At 44.1% G+C, this 23,174-nt stretch overlaps 4 protein-coding genes and 1 non-coding gene across 8 annotated transcripts in view; 2 read left to right on the forward strand and 3 right to left on the reverse strand.

Annotated features, from left to right (window-relative positions):
- The first annotated feature begins 7,836 nt into the window (after nt 1-7,836).
- RpLP2 (ribosomal protein LP2) overlaps nt 7,837-23,174 on the forward strand; it is a 150,221-nt gene continuing 134,883 nt past the window's right edge. For 2 of the 4 annotated variants that reach the window (XM_065220344.1, XM_065220347.1), the window contains exons 1-2: nt 7,856-7,983; nt 8,212-8,486. In XM_065220344.1, coding sequence (XP_065076416.1) covers nt 8,213-8,486 — 274 coding nt within the window. In that variant the 5' untranslated portion in view covers nt 7,856-7,983; nt 8,212. Of the gene's footprint in view, nt 7,984-8,211; nt 8,487-8,579; nt 8,642-8,842; nt 8,973-23,174 lie in introns of those variants that run through there. The other 2 variants (XM_065220346.1, XM_065220345.1) reach the window with 2 other exon arrangements.
- On the reverse strand, nt 8,882-10,606 carry sro (SDR family oxidoreductase shroud). The gene is made up of 3 exons (XM_065220330.1): nt 10,224-10,606; nt 9,830-10,041; nt 8,882-9,773 (listed from the first exon to the last, which is right to left on the reverse strand). Exons 1-3 carry the CDS (start codon nt 10,541-10,543, stop codon nt 9,082-9,084), a joined length of 1,224 nt encoding a protein of 407 aa, XP_065076402.1. The 5' UTR covers nt 10,544-10,606; the 3' UTR covers nt 8,882-9,081.
- On the reverse strand, nt 10,080-10,152 carry TRNAT-UGU (transfer RNA threonine (anticodon UGU)). The gene has a single exon. It is a non-coding gene; the product is annotated as a tRNA-Thr (tRNA).
- On the reverse strand, nt 12,802-14,271 carry LOC135699932 (transcription factor IIIA-like). Its single transcript, XM_065220258.1, has 2 exons — nt 13,904-14,271; nt 12,802-13,839 (listed from the first exon to the last, which is right to left on the reverse strand). The coding sequence occupies exons 1-2, from the start codon at nt 14,150-14,152 to the stop codon at nt 12,802-12,804; spliced, it is 1,287 nt and encodes a 428-aa protein (XP_065076330.1). The 5' UTR covers nt 14,153-14,271.
- Slu7 (Pre-mRNA-splicing factor Slu7) lies at nt 15,969-18,004 on the forward strand. The gene is made up of 2 exons (XM_065220259.1): nt 15,969-16,761; nt 16,820-18,004. Exons 1-2 carry the CDS (start codon nt 16,075-16,077, stop codon nt 17,969-17,971), a joined length of 1,839 nt encoding a protein of 612 aa, XP_065076331.1. The 5' UTR covers nt 15,969-16,074; the 3' UTR covers nt 17,972-18,004.

Raw genomic sequence — 23,174 nt, forward strand, 5'->3', positions numbered from 1 at the left:
TTGTTACTCCTTGCGGCTGACGCCGTATATAGAGAGCGTACTCCGGAAGTTCAAGATGGAGAACTCTCATGCGGTGAAGACACCAATGGAGCTCGGATATACAGCAGAGAACGAAGGCAGCAAACCGTTCGAGGACACGACGTTGTACCGGAGCTTGATTGGCGCGCTACTATACCTGGCCGTCAATGCTAGACCAGATTTGTCGCTGAGCGTGGGTCTGTTGGGACGCAAAGTCAGTCAGCCGAACAACAGCGATTGGAATGCGGCAAAGAGGGTGTTACAATACCTAAACGGAACCAAGGATTTCAAGCTAAGCTATGGGTCACAGGACGGATGGAACCTAGTAGGATATTCAGACTCGGATTGGGCCGGCGATAGGCGTTCTCGGCGTTCTACCACCGGTTTCGTATTCTTTTACGGAGGTGGTCCTGTCAGTTGGACCAGCAAGGGCCAGGACTCGGTTGCTCTTTCGTCCTTGGAGGCCGAATATAACGCGTTGTCGTTGGCCTGCCAGGAAGCGATGTGGCTGAGACGATTGTTGGAGGAGCTGAAGGAGCCGGAAAGGAATCCGACAGTTCTGTACGAAGATAACATGGGATGCCTGAGTTTCGCCAAAGCGGAAAGATGCAGTGGCAGAGTAAAGCACATAGATACGAAGAGACATTTTATCCGTGAGTTGTGCGAACAGAAGACCGTAAATTTAGTGTATTGCCCAAGTGAAGAGATGGCCGCCGACGCTCTTACTAAACCAGTCGGTCCGGCCAAACTGGATATGTTCTTGACGAAGGTAGGACTGAAGAAGTGATTAGGGCGGTACTCATCCAGGAGGAGTGTTGGGAATGGATGAGCACCTTGATATATAGCCACCTTGGCATAAGAGAAAACCAATTTGATTACTGGCTACACTGTATTTGATCCTTTTGACGTTTTGTATCATTCCATAATAAATCAGTTACTTTCACACACGCGTTTCTAGTTTTTCTCCCCGAAAGTATCCGCGGTTTCTTTTGTCTGCTCTCTGGTGTTCCCTTTGTTCGTTTCCCGGTGATTCCGTGCGACTCTGTTGGTGCGTCCAGGTCCACAAGTTCCACTCGCAAATTGAGGATCGAAATCCGGACGATGAGTTGCACAATCTTGTGAAGCAGTTTTTCTCCATTGAACATGTTGGGGTTGCTGTGGTTCCTTTGCTGGAAGGTTCTGACGAGCAGCGATCCAGGAAGATTCTTGAGGATACAACGATTCGTCTTCCATCAGGACGCTTTGAAACAGGACTCTTGTGGAGGTACGACCATGTTAATTTCCCGGACAGTAAACCTATGGCAGAGCAAAGGCTTAAATCATTGGAACGTCGGTTGGTGCGGAACCCTGAGCTTCATGAGAACGTAAAGAAGCAGCTAGTCGAATACGTGGAGAAAGGATACGCACACAAAATTACCCAGGATGAGATTCTCGGTTCAGATCCGAACAGAGTGTGGTACTTACCTCTGGGCGTCGTTGTGCACCCCAAGAAGCCTGACAAGGTCCGTTTAGTTTGGGATGCAGCTGCCACTGTACGAGGACAATCACTTAATTCTGCCCTACTGGCCGGGCCAGATCCTTTGACGTCCCTTACATCTGTTCTTTCTCGATACCGTCAACGCCAAGTAGCAATCAGCGGCGATGTTAAAGAGATGTTTCACCAGTTCAAAATCCGACCAGAAGACAAGCAGGCACTACGGTTCCTGTTTCGAGACGATCCATCCATGATCCCGGACATATATGTGATGGACGTTGCAACGTTTGGCGCGACTTGTTCACCTTCTTCTGCGCAGTTCATCAAAAACAGAAATGCAAAGGACTTTGAAGACCAATATCCACAAGCAGCTGTTGCCATCGTCGACAACCACTATGTGGACGATTATCTAGACAGTCTGGATACCATCGAGGAAGCAGTAGAGCTAGCGCTGCAAGTGAGGGTTGTTCACTCCAAGGCAGGATTTCACATTCGAAACTGGATGTCCAGCTCTAAAGATGTTCTTGCACGGGTCGGGGACTCGGCAGGAGAACCAGTGAAATGCTTCAAAGCTCACAATTCTTCGACATCCGAACGCGTGCTGGGAATGAGCTGGTTACCAGATACGGACGAATTTGTCTTTACTGGACTGTTTTGAGAAGAATTAGTACCAATTCTACAAGGAGATACCGTTCCAACAAAAAGGCAGCGTAGCATTAACCAGATTTAAATAAAATGCTCAATTTGCAAAATAAAAGCATTTTAAGATTGCACTCGTATACCTCTCCGTGTAAAATTTTGAAACCATCATCACTCTCACAGTTCTTCTATTCTCCACGAGTGCCAACTTTGATTTGCCAATTTTCACCGTGAAGCATAGGAAGAGAAAAATATTTTCACCTTTCGTGATTAATTTATCCACCGCAGGTGCTTGAAATCATCATCCACGTGAAATATTTTATTTTCTGTATCAGGTTTGCAGTGATCCGGCTGGTGCTTCAATACATTAAATCAAGAACAACATGTGAAAAGGGCATACAAGCTTTTTGTAAACAAACCTTCTTATGCCCTTTTCTCGCCACCCATATGACACCAACGCAAACCATCATCATCACCGTGTAGGGGAAACTATACTCTTCCCGATGATGTTGTTGGTTTGCGTGGGTGACCCTCGGTTGGCGAGAAAAGGGCCTACAAATGTTTGTTTACAAAAAGCTTGTATGCCCTTTTCACATGTGGCTCTAGAAATGTAAAATTTAATCTAGGCCTTTTTAATAGAAACTAAACGATCGATTCAACCTCTGGTGGTGAATAGGAGAACGTCAAAAAGAGTGTTGTGAGCAGAAATGTTTGCCTTTAGGCAGGAAACGTAACACTTTTTTACTTTTCCTGATAAATTGTTTCATCTGAGATGCTCCAAACTTTAATCTACAGTTGAAAAATTTAATTCTGTAACGTTTTTGCAAAGATCCTGCTGGTGTTCAGTAATATTTTTGTTGAGAAAAATGGAAAATTAGAAAAGTGCCTAAGTGGTTATGATCTTCCGGATTTCTTGTGTGTGAATAGTTAAGGTACAAATCAGTTCAGATCTGTGGAAAATCGTACAATAAGACAATTACCGATGGACATTAGCAAGATGTTGAATGAAAAATGCTTTAATTCGCGTTGTGAAAAATAGTTATTCTGATGTAAACAAACGGTTTGGTTGGCGTTTCTTCTCGAACTCGCGTGGCGCACTCTACGTTGGTGGTGCATTAAAAAGGCGTATTTTAAATCTAAAATTTTTTGATGAGAAAAATTGGCAAATCAAAGTTGGCACTCGTGGAGAATAGAAGAACTATGAAAGTGATGATGGTTTCAAAATTTTACACGGTGAGGTATACGGGTGCAATCTTAAAATGCTTGTATTTGGCAAATGGAGCATTTTATATAAATCTGGTAAGTGGTACGTTTGTAGAAAACTTAAGGACTACTCAATAGACATATAATATAGAAAAAATAATTTCTTCTCCGATTTGTATGTGTATACATAGATTTCAGCTTTTCTACAACTGTAGCAGCAACCAGATTTAAATAAAACGCTCCATTTGCGAAATAAAAGCATTTTAAGATTGCACTCGTATACCTCCCCGTGGAAAATATTGAAACCATCATCACTCTCATAGTTCTTCTATTCTCCACGAGTAACAACTTTGATTTGCCAATTGGCAAATCAAAGTTGGCACTCGTGGAGAATAGAAGAACTATGAGAGTGATGATGGTTTCAAAATTTTCCACGGAGAGGTATACGAGTGCAATCTTAAAATGCTTTTATTTTGAAAATGGAGCATTGAACTTAAATCTGGTTGTTGCTACAGTTGTAGAAAAGCTGAAATCTATGCATACACCTAAAAATCTGAAAACAAATTAATTTTTCTATTTTATATATCTACTGAGTAGTCCTTAAGTTTTCTACTAACGTAGTATTCACCAGATTTAAATAAAATGCTCAATTTGCAAAATAAAGGCATTTTAAGATTGAACTCGTATACCTCTCCGTGTAAAATTTTGAAACCATCATCACTTTCATAGTTCATCTATTCTCCACGAGTGCCAACTTTGATTTGCCAATTGGCAAATCAAAGTTGGCACTCGTGGAGAATAGAAGAACTATAACAGTGATGATGGTTTCAAAATTTTCCACGGGGAAGTATACGAATGCAATCTTAAAATGCTTTTATTTTGCAAATGGAGCGTTTTATTTAAATCTGGTTGCTGCTACAGTGGTAGAAAAGCTGAAATCTATGTATACACATACAAATCGGAAAAGAAATTATTTTTTCTATATTATATGTCTATTGAGTAGTCCTTAAGTTTTCTACTAACGTAGCATCAACCAGATTTAAATTAAATGCTCCATTTGCAAAATAAAAGCATTTTAAGATTGAACTCGTATACCTCACCGTGTAAAATTTTGAAACCATCATCACTCTCATAGTTCTTCTATTCTCCACGAGTGCCAACTTTGATTTGCCAATTAAGATTTATAAAATTGGCAAATCAAAGTTGGCACTCGTGGAGAATAGAATAACTAAAAGTGTGATGATGGTTTCAAAATTTTACACGGTGAGGTATACGAGTGCAATCTTAAAATGCTTTTATTTTGCAAATGAGGCATTTTATTTTAATCTGTTTAATGCTACGTTAGTAGAAAACTTAAGGACTACTGAATCAAGTCCCCGGCAAGGTGAAAGATAATCTTAGTTTCACGTACCCACTTGCAAATAGTAGATGTCGCCACACAACGTAAACAAAGGGACTGTCCTTCACCGCCGCAATGGTATTTCTCTATTGGCGTCTTGCAGTGAAACTTTTCCAAGCTTCCGCCTCCTACATTTCGAAGTGAGAACTACTAGAAGGAGGATAGTTTCCAAATTTTCAAAGTAAAACAGACGATTTTTGGGGCAAATCGGTCCATAAAGAAAAACTAATAATTTCTTGTGGAAACTTTTGCTTGAATCGTGTAAGAAAATGTGTTTGAAAACTAATTGTTATTGTTTCGGTATGGATCGGAGATGTTTTCATGGAAAATAATGCATAACAAGTTTGCACCCACAGCGAGAGGTTACCTCCTGCGCAGCTGCATTTTTCGGAAAATTGTGAATATGTGCGATTTCCACTAAGATGAAAGTGTAAATTAAGTGAATTTACTTAGGAAAGGTTGTATCATGCTGGTGGTAATGGAGAATTGGTTGTATAGGACGCCAATATTCAATAAATGTTCATTTTGGCCTTTTCTAAGCAAACATATTGATACTCACAATTTTCGACGGAAAACGCAACGGAACTTGCTTTACTCAACACGCACCATACTATAAAATGGTGCCGGATGGTTTTGAAAGTGATAACAACATGACAAATCATCTTTATTTTGAGTAATTGAGCAATTTACTTCTGTTTACATCATATTTACGATGCAGCATTGATGGAGCCGCGAAATGAAATGAATATATCTAATGAAAGTTCAACTGGAAAAGTCAAAGATGCACATCAGTCTGATCGTAAAAACGTTTTCTTCTTCAATTCGACTGTTATATTGGAAGGATTTTACACAGGCTTGATGAAAATTATGATTCAACGCTAATTTTCACGAATTTTATATGCAGTCTGTCAACATTATCATCATCATGCAGTGGCGACATCTACGTCGAGCGTTTACGGCAATCTTCCAATGGGAAGGCAACTTTTTGTTTCACCATGTGTGGATGTCAAACAACAAGCAAGAATGCCATGTGAAAAGAGCGATTTATGATTTTCGTGGTGAAATGAATTAAATCCAAACAAATTGAAACAGATTCATGGAAGTTTTTCTTATATAATCAAATAGAAATAAAAATACATTGGTTAATTCTATTATATTTTGCTCTTGAATATTATTAGTCTTGAGAATAATGTTTCTGAGCATACTTGAGCGGTGAAGACTTGCAATAAAAAGCCGTATCAATAAAAAGAGTTTACTTCCCCATCTTTCTATTGAGGGTGAAAAAAAAAAATACAAAATTGATTCTTATTCGCGGTGAGTAGCAGGTTTGCTTTGTGAACACTAACATTTCGTATATCCATTTAAACATGAAGAAGTAAATAAAAATAAATTAAAATAAGCGTCTCTTAACAAAAGATATTCATAATGAGCTTCTAAAACGAATAAATTTCAGTGATTGTCTTTTGTTACACCCGTCCGTTTCATTAACATTGTTACCCACCAACTTGAAGTTTCAAGAAACAGATGTGGCTATCTATTTTTATGTTCAGTATTTTATTTACTGTACATCATATCTGCATTCGCCCTATTCAGATAACACTTCTGAAATTTGTGAGTTTGACAGATCCACCAGCATCAAATTTTCGGGGTACACTGGAAATGTACTGGACTTGTCAAGTTGCCCCCGGGTTGTACTGAATAGACATATAATATAGAAAAAATAATATCTTTTCAGATTTTTAGGTGTATACATAGATTTCAGCTTTTCTACCACTGTAGCAGCAACCAGAATTAAATAAAATGCTCCATTTCCAAAATAAAAACATTTTAAGATTGCATTCGTATACCTCCCCGTGTAAAATTATGAAACCATCATCACTTTCATAGTTCTTCTATTCTCCACGAGTGCCAACTTTGATTTACCAATTGTCCCATCCGGATTTTTAATGTGTGGTTATTTCAACTGTAAATCAGTTCAGATCTGTAAATAATCGAAAAATAAGACCACTCCCGATGGAAATTTGCAAGTTGTGCAATCAAATGTAGATTATTTTGAGTTTTGAAGATCGTCATTGAAGAATCAAAGTGACGATTGACTCACAGATGGCGAGTGGGTTAAAATGGTAATGACGTTTTGATTTCTGTCAAATTGTGTGATATATTATGTGCATCATCATTTTTGTAAATATGGACCAGTTAGGTCTGTGCCACAAATGGGAAAGAAAAAAAAAATCATTTTTGTAATTACAGATCTGAAACTAGGTGTCGCATAACCAGTTTTGGCTTTGCTTTGATACGCCTTTTTATGATGTAAACAAATGGATTGCATGACATTTCCTCTCAAAATCGGCTAGCGCACTCTACGTTGATGGTGCATGAAAAGAGCCTATTTCAAGCTAAACATTGCTTAGGTCCTAAGTAACATTGACAGATTCTCTTGGTCGACTTTCTCTTTGTATTCCCAGGGCCATGTAAAGACATTCCCAGGTATCTTCAGCACATAGATCGATAAAAGAATCTTTTGTCTAGCATCTAATATGACAAACACAACAAGAAACGCTTTTGTGCTCAAGTTATTAAGAGCAACCGTAACGGTCGTTGTCATTTGCGCGACTATTTTAACAGCGCACAGCGCTCTCATTTTAGTTTAGTCACTCTTCTCCACACCGGTCGCTGCTATCGCGGTTATCAATTTACTCGCCGTAGTCCGTACCGGTAGTGAGCATTTTGACATTTCTACGAATAGCAACCTTTCTCTTGAGCTGCTATCGCGCTGCTAAATTTGGTAACGCGCTTCTCACCGAGAAGCCGACTGCTATTTTAGTTACTCGTATGGCAACCCCCGATACGGTAGCTGCGCTATGATGAGGGCTGCTAAAATGAGTTTAGCAGCGTACCGTTACGGTTGCTCTAACGAAATAGAAATTCGACGAAGAGAATCGATCAATATTACTTAGGACCTAATGCAATGTTCAGCTTGATTTGCGTTTCGGCTAAAATCTGCAATACTTGCGCATGACGTCCACCTACATGTGAAACTTGAAAAGGCCTTTCTAGCATTCTTCCCAGAGGATCCACCAGATGCCAGTTCAAGTCACCCTCCGGCTGTCACCTTTTTCTTTTGACATCTCAACTTCCGTCTCCGCGCCGTTCGACAGTCTTCTGTTCTCTTTCTAGTTTGAACGTCCAAACAAGTGAGTTGTATTAAATTTTTTGTGCCGCTCTCGTTTCGTGTCGAAAGGACTTAAAAGTAAGCTTTTTTCCTGTTTTAACTACTCGATTTCGATGGATCAATTCGCGCTTGATTGGATTGCCAGCGTAGTTTTTCGATTTATACGATTAAATTGAGTGAAAATCGGAAATTTTCGGTCCACGCCATAAGCCACGAAAAAAAATAAAATGTCAACACGCGTTCGCTGACCATTTCATGACTCGAGTGTGACTAAACGCCAATACCTTTTCTCCGGTGGAATTTCAGAATGCGTTACGTGGCTGCATACCTCCTGGCTGTCCTCGGCGGAAACGCCAGCCCCTCGAATGCCGATATCGAGAAGATCCTGAGCTCGGTCGGTGTGGAAGCCGACTCGACCCGCGTCACCAAGGTGGTCAACGAGCTGAAGGGCAAATCGGTTGAGGAACTGATTGCCTCCGGCCGCGAGAAGCTCTCGTCCATGCCAGCTGGTGGTGCTGCCCCTGCTGCTGCTGCCGCCGCCACCGGTGGTGCCGCTGCCGCTCCGGCTGAGGAAAAGAAAGGTAAGTTGTTGAACGCATAACCTCTTTCTTGTTCGTTTCGAGGGGGAAACGTGAAAAGCTTATGTTTATACCTTTTTTTTTGTTGAATTACAGAAGAAAAGGAAGATACGGAATCCGAGGACGATGACATGGGCTTCGGTCTCTTTGAATAAGGGGTAAGTTTCGTTAAATCCTGGAAAAACATCCACTAATGAAGGAGCTGGTTTACATGATGAACAAACTACATCACCATCTTTCGACTGATAAAATCATGACTGTCAATATAGTTTCTAAACTGATGCGTTTGTTCAACGTCTAAATTAGTGCATCTGGGAATCGTTCAGATTAATAACGTGGGGTCCGTTTTCTACTTGCAGATTCAACCACATCACACAGGATGTGTCGATGACCATACGTTGGGAAGGTACAACTTATTTATTTCTGTGAAATAAATAACAGAAAAAAGGCATAAAATAAAATCAAGGAGGACACTCTTTAAAAAGCCAACCATTTTGATTTTCACAAAAATAAGGAAATTTGAGAAAGTTCGTTCCACTAGGATATCTGTATTGCAATGATTATTTAGATAACGGAGGGGGAATACATTAAATTTGGATCACAAACTGGCGATAATTCCACGGCCTTGCCGTGCTTCCGGTGTCCTGTATTCTGGCATGGATACGAATCTCCTCACCAGCCAATCGCTGACAGTTGTGGGCATGATCCGAAATAGGAAATGGTACATCCTGTAACGCCAAGGTTCACACTTGTACAGGGGTTTCGGTTTGGCATCCAGTAAAGCATCTTCGAAGCATCTCAAAACCGGATGATTCCCTGCTAGACTCTGAACCGGTTTCGCTCCGGAAATGACTCTCAAATAGGCATTGTACTCATCGAAGTAGCTGCCGTAGAATTCGGCCTGTTCCTCGCTGAATCCCGATCGCATCTGCTCGGCATAGTGCTGCTGGTTGGCACAGATGTTACTCTGCATGACCAACGATCCGGGAATAAAGTTCACCACCGGTACCCCGTAGCTAGACATCTCCAGCCGCAAGCCTTCGGTCCAATAACGAAGAGCCGCTTTGGATGCGGAGTAGACCGAGAGTCCCGGAAGGGCTTGCAGGGAACAGTGACTCGTCACGTTGATCACCCGACCACGATGTTGCCTCAACAGCGGCAGGAAGGCCTTCGTCATCTTCATCGTTCCCAGCAGATTTACGTTGATCTGCTGTTCCAAGTGTCGCTCCAGTTGCCACTCGAACTCACCGAAGCACATAACTCCGGCATTGTTGATCAGGGCAAATAGTTCTACGAGAAATTAACGTCCCTTTTTAAGAGATTTTGTTAGATTTAAAAAATCTTACCACAATCTGGTTTCGTCTTCAGAAAGTCTTTCACCTTCTTCCGGGCGCACATGATTCTTTCCTCGAGCGTTATGTCCAGCTCCTCAAGTATAATCAACCTACCAGCTTTGCCATCAATCTCCTGCAGGAGCCTGGCCCCTTCCGAGTCGGCTCGTAAACATCCGGCAAAAACGACAAATCCCATACGGTGGCACATTTGGGCAATGTTGAACCTACGTACGAAAGAACCATTGTAAAAAAAAGTTACATGTGCCTCCTGTGAGAATCGAACTCACGACCGCTGGTTTACAAGACCAGCGCTCTGCCATCTGAGCTAAAGAGGCTGACGATGCAAGTCGCCGCTCAAAGGTGCTCAAGAGTTCAACAACACGTTCACAAATTACGTCCCACTCACCCCAATCCAGAGTCACACCCGGTGACAATGACCACCGACCGCTCGCTATAGGTTCGTTTTCGCCGTTCCCGGTTTTCCAGCAGCAACAGCAATGTCCCGGCGGTGACCGTCGTCAGGCCAACGTACTTCACCAGGTTGCCGATTCCACCCCGCTGGAGGATGCTCATCACGCCGAAGACTCCGCTTCCCACACAGAACAGGGCTTCGGTGGCCAGCGATAGGAAGAAGGATGCCGCCGCAGTCCTAGTTGAGCGAGAAGCAGTTGCAGAAGCCACGAACGAAGACGATGATGCCGTGGACTCTACTGAACTTGAACTCATCCAACAAACACATTGGGAAACGGACAGGAAGTGGGAATTCAAATCTGTACACTCTTTTGAGATTCAAATTTGTGGCACCGCGATGACGACGGTAATTTTTCGAGGCGCAAGCAATGACATACTGAGATGCAAACGAGACTGGGATTTTGTTTACTGGCTGTTCTCGGACCCGACCGGGATTGATGATCGCTTTACCTTTCTTGTACCGAGAATATGTGCCGAAAGGCTTTATTATCACTTGGAAACAATGTTGCACAGTGAGCAAAAGTTAGCCACACCGCGACTAAATTGAGTATGTCGGCTGGGTAACGGTTTGTATTTTCTAGATGGAAAAAGTCTGCTGAATCGATTGGCTATGGTCCCATTATCTGGTAATATTTCCCTGTCTAGATATAGGGCCAGGGTCGACCCGAGTTCCCTGTTAAACCAAATTACGATTTTCCAGGACCGTTTACACGATTTGGCAACTGTTACAGTCAAACTTGATTAGCCAGATAGCCAGAAAATGGCCACTTTAATACACAATATTATTGGCATGCTCAATTGGCAATCAGGCCTATTCTGCGAGTCGTGTGATTCTCTACCACTAAAGAGCCTGAATTTATAAAGAAAGAGGCGACATCTTATCCATTTGACAGGTCTTCTGCTCGATTGGAATGACTTTTCCTATGACCTTGACAAATAATCGATTGTTCCAATTTTGACATGTCGTCTCTTTATAAATTCAGGCTCGTTATCTACCACCAGTGAGGTAACAACCGTGACAACAGTCACTCATAAGTCAAGAAGCTAAACATTGCATTAGGTCCTAAGAAACATTGACAGATTCTCTAAGAATATGCATTTACCTCAATACCAGGCTCAATATAGATGTCAAATGAGGATGAATTAGTTTTTATAGTGTAGGTACTAGCGTAAAGAACTGGATAAATAAAATTCTACACTCAATTTGAAGGAGTAAAACCATAGAGGTAACTCTAAGACCACTGGGTCCCGAAGAAAATCATTATTATTTTTGGCTCACTCAGTACCAGAACAACGGTCCCAAGCAGTCCCAAGCTATTTCACTCACCCCTGCATGTTCTGCATGAATCCACACACCCCTGATGTTATCTGTCAAACTTTCATAGCGAATCAAAACAAACATAGTGTAGTAATAGAATTTCAACTAGAATAGGGTACGTTAATCGTTTGCTTGGGACCAATAGGCTACTAAAGTGGTGAGCCAATTTAAAATCGTTAGTTTCGTATTGATTGTTGGTAAAACCATAGAGGTAACTCAAAGACTAGTAGGTCCTGAAGAAATGTGCTCAGCTTTTTGGCTCAGCTCTGGTACTCTCTTCGGTCCCAAGCTAATCGAACCACTCCTCGAAACATAGGAAAATCCACTAACCCCTCATTTTATCTGTCAAACTTTCATAGCGAATCAAAACAAACATACTGTAGTACTAGAATTTCGACTATAATGGGGTACGCTTATAGATTTACTTGGGATCAATAGGCTAGTCTTCGGGCTAGTCAAGTACTGAGCCAATGTAAAATCGTTAGTTTCGAATTGATAGTTGGTAAAACCCTAATTTAAAAAAAAAATGCTTGGTCTAAAATATATAAGCATTTTAAACATTCTCTCTCATACCTAACCATGGAGGATTGTTTAAACCATCATCATTTCGTTAGTTCTTGCCTTTCTCTATACGTATACGAGGTGCTACTTATTATCACCAATAATATTTATTTCTAATAATCTTACTTGGGACGTTACCGGGAAAGGCACCTGTCTGATAGGTGGATTAATCAGAGAGCTTTCATTTCCATTTTTGTCTCTGGGCGTTCTCGAGCGGCTGTTTGGAAAGGTGAGGGAGCATAAATTATTTATAGCTGAGCACATGCTCAGGGGGTCGATAAAGCAGGTAAACACATTTGCTAACGTTATGCATTGCATACATCTAGGCGCTTTCTAGACCAGTTTCAAAAACTCGCATTTTTTCACCTTCTTACCCAGTAGTTTGAGATTTTAAAGTGCTTTTAATAAATTCAATGTTTTTCAAATGTCTTTTTCACGAGAATCTTAGTATGAACAAATATTTCTTCAAGTAGGCACTGCATATTAGAACAAAATCTCGTTACAGGTGCTTCTTTGGTTATCGTTTATTTCTCACGATAGTGCATACAGTTAATTCAACAATTCAACGTTAATATCAAATTCAATCACAAAAATAATACTTAATGGATCCCCCCCCCCCCAACCCCTTGCTCATCTACCCCTGACTAGTATGTTCCTGCAGCTTGCGAATTTGATCCTTGATCTGGGCCAGTTGCCCCTCGAGGACCGCTCCCACCCTACCACTGGACTCCACCTCCGATTCCGATGCCGAATCCAGCGAGAACGAGGCCTCCAACTCGAGCAGCGGTCTCCGGTCCGGGCTCTGCTCAATCAGAATCCGCTCCACGTCCGGAGCCAGCCGGACATTGGCCAACCTGGAGGCTGTCGATCGTTTCGGCACCCCGGCATCTTTCCGACGGGCCGTTGGCTTGGTGGGAACCTTCATACGGGGAACGCTCCTGGCCGCGGATTCATGCATCCGATAGTGCTGGTCCAGTTTCTGCTGGGTGGACAGAGCTCGGCCACAGTCCGCAACGGGGCAGACAAACTTCCGAGCACCTTCGTGCTTGGCTCGGACGTGAGCAATTAGATTGCGCTCGTAGTCGTAGAACTTGGGACATCCCTCGTAGGGACACTGGAAAACTTCCTGCTCGTCGCCTTCCTTGTACTTTTGGTGCACTTGAATGTGAGCTTTCAGGTTTTTCTTGGACCGGAACTTACTCTGGCAGATATCGCACTGATATATGGTTGCGTGCTGCAGCTTTCGGTGAGCAACCAGATCGGTCCAGCGGGTGAACTCCGCCGTACAGGAGTCGCACTTGTGTATGGCGTGCGTTGTCCGATGGTTGCGAAGAGATTTCAGATTCATGAATCCCTTGTCACAGTGGTCGCATTGGTGCGGATATTGGCCCGTATGTCGGAAGGAATGATGCTTCAGTTGAAGCTTGCGCCAGAACCGTTCGCCACATTCCTGGCAGGTCCAAGATTTTCCCAGCACGTGCTTCAGGTCGTAGTGCCGGCGCATGCTCTGGTCCGTGGAGAATGTTTTCACACAGGAGGTATGTTTGCAGCGGATGACGTTGGGAGTCGCTTCCGGTGGTTTGGACGTGTGATTGGACCGGATGTGACGATTCAGATGAGCTCGGTTGGTGTATTCTTTGGCGCAGTCCGGTTCCGGGCAGCGGTATTCTCGCTGGAATAAGAAGTGTTAGTTAAAAATGGTGCAATTGAGGCATAAGGGTCAATAAGCAACTAACCACTCCGGTGTGGGCAAACCGATGCCGATCGAAATCGTCCTGCTTGCGGAATGTTAGTCCACATTCTGTACAAATAAATGGCTGTTTCGGTGTGGAGCCTTTTGCTTCATCATCCACTGTGCTGTGTTCCGGTCGATCTGGTTTTGCTGAAGTGCCATCGGTGGGGAATGCTTGTGATTCGGTTCCGGGTTCCGACGCCTGACTCGCAGGCCATTGGTCGGTATCGCTGGATTCAACTTCACTCACCATTTGCACTTTCTGTGATACTAGTTCTTTTATGTATCAATCACCTAATAATGTATGAAATTTGTGACTTATTTCACCTTGAAAATGAAAATTAAGAAAAAAATGTTTTGTTTTCCACCATAGACCGCGCGGATGCATTTACGGACCTTTTTTATGATGTTCGCATCATTTGCGCATGCGCTCCATGCGCTCGCGCTGGAACCAAAACAAGGCTATCAAAATTCGAGCAGTTTTTTATGGATATTCAAAAAGGTATTAGTCCATTTGATATAGAAGCTTAATTAACATCACTCAACGCACTCAACTAAATCATCCTCCTCTTCACGGTAGCCGCAAAATACCCAATAATGACTACATAGTAAGCATTTTCGAGGGAGACTGGGACTACCCATTAAATGAGTAAAAAGATTACCCATTTATGAGTATTTGATATTCAAAAATAATACTTACTACTTATTTTTGTAGTTGTAATTACTCATAAATGGGAAAAATTTTACTCATTTAATGGGTAGTCCCAGTTTCCCTCGAAAATGCTTACTATGTAGTCATTATTGAGTATTTTGCGGTTACCGTGTTGTGGAATGAATTGACCACTTTGTCAAGCAGTTTTGGCGTGACTTTCTACCAGCGATTTCACAAAACTGGACCAACTAATTTCTATTTTTTTATGAAACGCACAAATGTTGGCTACTTTTCTCGAGGTTCTAGAAGAAAAAATCTCAAAATAATGTTTTATTTAAAAGTTCGAGTGGTAGTAAACGTCATTTTAAGTGCTCGAATGAAGTGGTTAATTATTTAGCTGAATACAAGTTATACACACAGAATTTAGATTCAAAGGTATTTAAACAGCTGAGTTTTCAGTTATCAAGTCAGTAGTTTTTTTCTTTAACTGAAAACTCGGGAAATGGAAAAAAAATCGATGAAATGTAAAAAATTACCGTTTTAGCCAGTAAAAAACATGCTTACTTTTTCAGAAATTCAGAAAGCCTTTGCAAAGAATTAATTCACTGTGTTTAAATAACTCGAGCTGTAACTCATTTTTTAGTAAATTTCATTGAAATATTTCTGAAATAACAGTAAGTTTATTTAATTCAGATTTTACTGATATTTCAGCTATGACTTCAGCACGTTTCAGTTCAATTTTTTACGCTAGCGTATGGCATGCATGAATACATCAGGATGACAGAAACAACAGCGCTGCAATCTCTTGTAAAGTTTTGTGAAACCTCTGTTCGTATTTACGGCCCCAAATACCTACGCTATCCGAAACCTGACGATGTGGAGAGGTTGTTGCGTGTTGGAAAGAATCGTAGATTTCCAGGTTTGTTCCTATGATGGGGTCCTGTGGGACACATCCAACCACGCAAGACAATGCGCCGTATCTTCTTCGGATGTCCAGCTTTCACCTCTTGTATTGGTATTCATCCTCGCAAAACGCAATGGAAGGCACTGAACCATAAAGCGAAACGTAAACTGAACCACAAAATATAAATCGAAAAAGTGTCACAAGCAAACAAAATAGCGACCCAGAGCAGAGTTTGAGTGGGGGGCCAAATATGAAAATTCGTGATTTATTTTTTGTTGCGTTCTCATTTCCCAACCCCGTTTAGCTACTACCGGTGCGGGCATAAGTTGCTATATGGGATGGGGTTCAGAAATAGAGATAGGGAACCGTATGGGGACTCCCGTGGCGGTGCTCTTATGACAAATAAGCAAAACCCGGTTCTCGACTGCAGTCAGCCCAATTCGAGCAGTTAGTCCGCGAAAGCCTCTACTGTTGCCGCTCGAACAGCCACCCACAGCGATGCCAAACGTCAAATTTCTTCGCTAAAGTTTTTATTTACGTTTCGCATCGTCTCGTGAAGAATTCCCGAAAATTAATTGCAAATTTAGTGAAAACCCGTGAAAATCCGCCAACCGTAACGATGGCCGGCGGTTCGTCGCGTGTTCCCATCTCGATGCTGCTGCAGGACAAATCCACAGCGCCGGAAGATGACGAGGAACCGAAGAAGAAATCCCGCGAGGATTGGCGCAAGGCCAAGGAGCTGGAGGAGGCCCGTAAAGCGGGAACAGCCCCGGCCGCAGTGGACGAAGAAGGTAAGGACATCAATCCGCACATTCCGCAGTACATTAGCTCGGCACCGTGGTACTACAATACTGCCGGGCCAACGTTGAAACATCAACGGCCGCAGGACGAGCGCAAGCAGGAGTTCTCCGGGATCGATGAGTGGTATAAGCGCGGGGTGGACACCAGTAAGGTGGTTACGAAATTCCGGAAGGGAGCTTGCGAGAACTGCGGAGCGTTGACTCACAAGAAGCTCGATTGCATGGAGCGGCCACGGAAGGTGGGCGCCAAGTTCAATGGGGCAAAGATTGCGCACGATGAGTTCGTTCAGCCAAAAATCGTGTCAGATTATGACGGAAAACGGGATCGCTGGGCCGGATATGACCCGGCCAATCATCGTGAGATCGTGGAGGAGTATCAAAAGATTGAGCTGGCCAAGAGAGAACTGAGGGCACAGAAGCTGAAGGAGAATCCGGATATGGCGGATGAGGAAGGGGAAGACGATGAGGACAAGTACGTGGATGAGGTTGACATGCCCGGAACGAAGGTAGGTTGGTGGTGGTGGTCTTGGAATGGGATTCTAATCGGGTTTTAACTTCTTACAGGTGGATTCCAAGCAGCGGATTACCGTTAGGAACCTCCGAATTCGTGAGGACACAGCGAAGTATTTGCGTAATTTGGACCCGAACTCGGCATACTACGATCCGAAGACTCGTTCCATGCGTGATAATCCGAATCCGAATCTGAAGCCGGAAGAAACGGACTTTGCCGGGGAGAACTTTGTTCGCTACTCGGGTGACATTCAGAAGCACGCCCAGGCACAGTTGTTCGCTTGGGAGGCTCACGGCAAGGGAGTTGATGTGCACGTCCTGGCTGAACCGACCAAGTTGGAACTGCTGCAGAAGGAGTACGACAAGAAGAAAGATCAGTTCAAGGACGAAGTTAAAAATACCGTGCTGGAGAGATACGGCGGGGAAGAGCATTTACAAGTACCACCGAAGGCGTTGCTACTGGCCCAGACGGAAAACTACGTGGAGTACAATCGGTTCGGAAAGGTCGTGAAGGGAGAGGACAAACCGATCATTCGATCTCAGTACGAAGAGGACGTCTTCTTGAACAATCATACGAGCGTTTGGGGCTCGCACTGGAAGGACGGAGTTTGGGGCTACAAGTGTTGCGAATCTACGATCAAGAACTCGTACTGCGTTGGAGATAACGGTAAGTCATCCGGATTGGCGAGGCCTCCGTTGGACGCAGAGCCGATTTCCGGTCCCTCCCGGGTTGGTGCGTTCGAATGTCAGAAGGAACAGGAAACCAAGAGGCAGCAGGAAATCAAACAAGTCGACGACCACAACGAGAGGGGGGATGGCAGTAGTAACAGCATCAGTAGCAGCAGCAGCAGCAGTAGCAGTAGTAGTGAGTCTTCGTCGTCGGACTCGGAATCCGACGAGAAAGAACGTAAAAAGTCGAAAAAGTCCAAGAAGAAGCGCAAGAAGGAGAAGCGGCGGTTGAAGCGGGAGGAGAAGAAACGCCAGAAGCGAGAGGAAAAGAACAAAGTGAAGGACAAACTGCAGCTGGCGCTGATGGCCGAAGAGATGCACCAGAGGCGGGCGAACGAGCTGCTCAAGATGGACGAAAGGAAACGGCCGTACAACAGCATGTTCGAGGCCAAGGTGCCGACCGAGGAGGAAATGGAAGCGTACCAGATGAAGCGAAGGCGCGATGAGGATCCGATGAGTCAGTTTGATGATAAGTAGATTGGACGTTCGTTTGGTATGTGGATTAGTGTGTAGGTAGTAGTAGATGGTTTCTTCCCCTTGAATGTGATGAGTAGTTTGTTCTTAGATATCACCATCCTGGCTGGGAGGGTATTGTTGTTTTTAGGGTTTGATCTGGAAGATGGGTATCGATTCGTACAGTTCACTAAACGTTTGTTTGGGTTTCAACAACAATGGAAACACCGTAAGACGAATGCTACCTAGTTGGTTATTATTGGAGGTGAAAACCTAGCAAGCGACGAGTAATCACAGTTGCCTGGAAATAAATATATCAGAATAGTTTTTAATAAAGAATCATTCCAAGTTTGCCTACCATCCCATTAAGACGTAATTCTCAACTAGTAGTAGATCCGGTCTACGGCCATATCACATACAAGAGATTTTGGGCCCGCAGAAGTTCGACATGGAAAGATCCGGAATAGCGAAGCTAACGAATGAAAATTATAAAACCTGGAAGCTGGAGGTGGAATTTCTACTGGTACTCGAAGGACTTTGGAAGTACATCTACTGAAGCGATCTTTGCGATCTGAAGTTCCAGGAAGGCGACAACATCGAGAACCATCTGGTGGAATCTGAAAGCTTATTCGAAAATCGGTCGGAGGACGAACTGACGCTGGCCCTTGTGAATGATAAAATTATCAACGAAGTGCAGAAGCGAGGAGGAACGGTTCCGGTGGATTCATCGGTATTGAAGGTGGACGGGCAGGCGAAATTCATTGTGTGACCTGTGTGTATCAATGAGGACGGTAACACCGGGTGGTCGTCGATTTTCTGACGCTCATTGACGACCACAGCCAGTACACAACGCTGTATCTATTGCAAGAAAAGCGGAAACATTCTCCGCTATCCAGGACTACGTGCAGAAAATGAAGACACAATTCGGCAAACCGCCGAAAGTGCTGCGATCCGACCAAGGAGGCGAATAACGTGGCTCAAAGATAATGGCGTTCCTCAAGCGTGGAGGTATCCAGCAGCAGTTTACGGCAGCATATTCGCCCCCAGCAGAACGGTGTCGCGGAACGGAAGAACTGTCACTAGTGGATATGGCCAGGTGCACGCTTTTGGAAACAGGTATGCACAACCACTACTGGGGAGAAGCAATCAACACAGCGAATCATCTGCAGAACTAAAGAGACTGAATTGGGTTAATAAAGTCAGCCTCTTTATGCAGAACATGTTGCCAACGAAAGCGATTAATCAAACTCCGTTCGAGATTTGGTATGGGGTCGAACCGGATGTTTCGAACCTGCAAGTGTTCGGAACGTCAGCATATGTATTTGTTCCTGAGGTCAAGTCGATTGCTAGAGCGGATACATTCGGATGTGTGCGCACCAATCGATCCGCCGGCTTGGGATGGATCGAAATATTTCGTCTCCTTTATAGATGACTCCGAAGTCTTCGTACATTTGCAAGAGCATGAAGCCATGGTAACCACCCAGTTTGAAAAACGAATTCGCAAGCTAACTGTCCAGGGACGTGAGTATTGCTCCGGAGAAACAGAAAGCGTACCACAAACGAAAGGGAATTCAAATTCAGCCAACCGTTGCATACTCGCCTCAACAAAACGGCGTGGCTGAACCACAGACAAACAGACATAACACATTGAATATTTCTTACTGTAAAACATCGTCGCTGACACATTACCGCCATCTGTTGAGTACACTGTGGTGGGTAGTACGCTGAACAGATGGCGGTAGTGTGTAAACGTCAAACTCAAGGGAAATGACTATGCGCACCACAGGTGGCGGTACTACCAACTACAATACTTTAAATTGACCGTTAACTGCTTGTTCGATGAACAACTTGCGAGTGTTATGCCTGTTTGTCTGTGGCTGAACGGTTCAACCGAACCCTAGTAGGAAAGGTGAGAACCATGCTATAGACCAAAGTTCATGTGGCCGGAGGCAGCACTTACTGGAACGTACTTGTTGAACCGGTGTCCTACTGCTGCTCTGTCGGATAATCGTACACCTGCTGAGCACTGGACAGGTGCGAAAGCTGATCCCTCCAAGCTGCGTATCTTTGGATGTAAAGCGTTTTCCTGTGTTCCAAGCCAGCTTAAGAAGCAGTTGGACAACAAGAGTCGGGAGGCGGTCATGATTGGCTATGCTCCAAATGGCTACTGCTTATGGAAAGATGAAGATGAAGGCTCAAAGGTTCCCTTAGTGATTCCCATGCTGTATCCCCCAGAGGGGGACAATTCGTCGGCCGAACAAGAAGCAGTAGCTGTTATCGAAAGCAAAACCGAAGATGAAGTCGATCCGGATACGCAAAGCACTGTTGATTTGGATGAAGAACTGAAGTGTTCTTCTCAAAGAATAAAGAAAGTTTGAGTGCTTCTAACTATACGTTTATTCAGGTTGACATCTACGCTTCGAATCACTAATTTTTCCATCTCGGTCGCAGCTGTTGGCTCACTTCTTCACTAAATCGTTGGACGTCGGACGATTTTATTGGACTATTCGGAAGGGCAAAGAAGTTCGACTGAACGGTTTAGCGGTAGACAAATGACTAAATTTTCTTTATTACAGGTATCACTTATATACTAGAACAGGGAATCACTGGTTGCTTCGATTCGGATACTCTAACACTCCTCCTCGACATCGAATGCTAGAATTCCTGTCGCTTCTCGCAGTTTATCCAACTTCACACTGGTTAACGGCTTCGTCATCATGTCTGCCAACATGTCTTCTGTGGGGCAGTACAGCAAACTAATGATGTTCTTGTTCTTCAGATCCTTGACGAAACAGTACTTCGTATCCACGTGTTTCGATCGCTGATCCACTTTCTCGTTCTCTACCTGCCGAATGCAGCTTTGATTGTCCTCACGTATGCAGATGGGATGATTGACTTGCTTCCCTAGGTCCTTCAGCAATTTCAGCAACCATTGCGCTTCCTGACAAGCCTCAGCCAGGGCGATGAATTCAGACTCAGTGGACGAAAGCGCCACACATGACTGCTTTCTTGATGCCCAACTCACAACGCCATTACCGAGGAAGATTAGAAATCCAGACGTTGATTTTCTATCTCGGGTGTCCCCGGCCCAGTCAGCATCGCAATAGACCATCAATGCAGCGTTCGATGATCCAAGCTGCACCGCGAAATTTCGTGTGTGGACAAGGTACCGCAGCACCCTTTTGGCTTCAATCCAATCCTTGGTCCTCGGTTTACTAACGGACCGTCCCAGAATTGAAGCGCTGATGGAAATATCCGGCCGTGAGTTTACCGCGATATATAGCAAACCTCCTACCAGACTTTGATAAAGGTCGCCTTTTGGTAGCTCCGCTGAATTCTCCTCCTTTTGCTGATATCCGGGATCCATTGGAATTTTCGAGCCCTTGGCTTCCGAGAGACCAAACTGGCCGGCAAGTTTCAATATGTATGCCTGTTGATTTAAACGGTAACCGTTGGCGGATTTAGTTACCTGAATTCCAAGGAACACTTGAATGTCGCCCAAGACTGTCAATTTGAAGCATCGTTGCAAATCGTGAACTACTTCACGGAACTCTATTTCGCTGTGGCACACGACAAGAATATCGTCAACATAGATGAGGATGAACGATTTCTGTCCCTTCGTTGTCCGGACGTAGAGGCACGCATCTGCCACCGACTGACAAAATCCAGCTTTCTTAAAGACATCGTCAATCGTCCGATTCCATACTCTTGCCGCTTGTTTCAACCCATATAGACTGCGATTGAGCCGGCACACGCCCGTTCCATTCGGACCCTTGGTTTCGTATCCTGGCGGCTGCTTCATGTAGACCTCTTCTTTTAAAGCTCCATACAAGTACGCCGTCTTGATGTCCAGGTGCTTCACCAGAAGCTTACGTTCTGCTGCGATGGTCAATAACGTCCGAAACGTAACTTGACGAGCTACAGGTGCAAAAACTTCATCGAAGTCGGTCCCATACTTCTGTGAAAAGCCTTGCGCAACCAGCCTGGCTTTATACCGGACAACGTTTCCTGTGGTGTCTTCCTTCTGCTTATACACCCACTTGCATCCAACGGGCTTGCGGTTCTCGGGCAGATCAACAATCTCCCAAGTGTCATTCTCCATCAACGACCGGAATTCCGCATCCATCGCTGCCATCCAATACTCACGATTGATCCCATTGATTGCTTCACGGTAGTTTCGTGGCTCTCGTTCGCCACTAGATGCTGCTTGGACTGTCTCACTATATCGAGCTGGTCGGATACCTTTCGTGGTTCGGCTCGATCTCCTGACTTGACATGTTTCATCGTCGTCGTCCTCGATCAATGTGGCATCTCCATCATCCGATTCGTCATCGTATTCTGAATCGTCCGACGAGATACTTGAGCTCTCATCGTTCGAATTTTCTTCCTCGATCTCACCGACTGGATTGACATCAGTGTTGATTGGTTTGCTGAATTCGAATTCAATCACCTCTTCCACTGGTAGCGATTCCACTGCCCGGTCCAAGGAACGCTCGGACACTTCCGACGCGGTGTGCTCCTCCTCAACGAAATTGGCATCTCGGCTGACGATTACTTTCCTTGTAGATCGATCCAAAAAACGATACGCCTTATGGTCCAACGAATATCCAACAAACGTTAGCTTCTTTGCTGTCGGATTCATTTTCTTGCGCTTTTGTTTGGGGACGTGAACGAATGCAGCACATCCAAATGCTTTCAAATGCGCTACGTCCGGCATTGTTCCAGTCCAAAGCTCGAACGGTGTTTTGGGAATTGACTTCGATGGTAACCTGTTCTGTAAATAGACAGCAGTACTTACGGCTTCTGCCCAGTAGCACTCCGGAAGCTTTGCATCGAATAACATGCAGCGACTCATCTCGACCAGGTACCGGTTCTTCCTCTCGGCGACTCCATTTTGCTGGGGAGAGTAGCTGGCGGTAAACTGTGGCTTGATTCCTTCTTGCTTGTAGAATTTCATCAGCTCGTTTCCGGTGTACTCACCACCCTGGTCGGATCGGATGGCTTTCGGCTTTCGTCCGAACTGGGTTTTCACGTATGCCACATATTCCTTCAGCTTCTCTGGAACCTCCTCCTTCTTCCGCAGCAGATACAGCACACAGAATCGACTGTAGTCATCAATGACGGTCATGAAGTACCGATAACCAGACACTGACTGATGCATTGTCGATCGGGCCACAAACGTCTGTGTGCACAATGTCCAGCATTGCACGAGATTTGCGTTCGACCG

The sequence above is a fragment of the Ochlerotatus camptorhynchus genome, unplaced genomic scaffold (assembly GCF_037179485.1).
Source record: "Ochlerotatus camptorhynchus isolate MF236.1 unplaced genomic scaffold, CSIRO-AGI_Acam_v1.1 ptg000124l, whole genome shotgun sequence".
Classification (NCBI taxonomy): Eukaryota; Metazoa; Arthropoda; class Insecta; order Diptera; family Culicidae; genus Ochlerotatus; species Ochlerotatus camptorhynchus.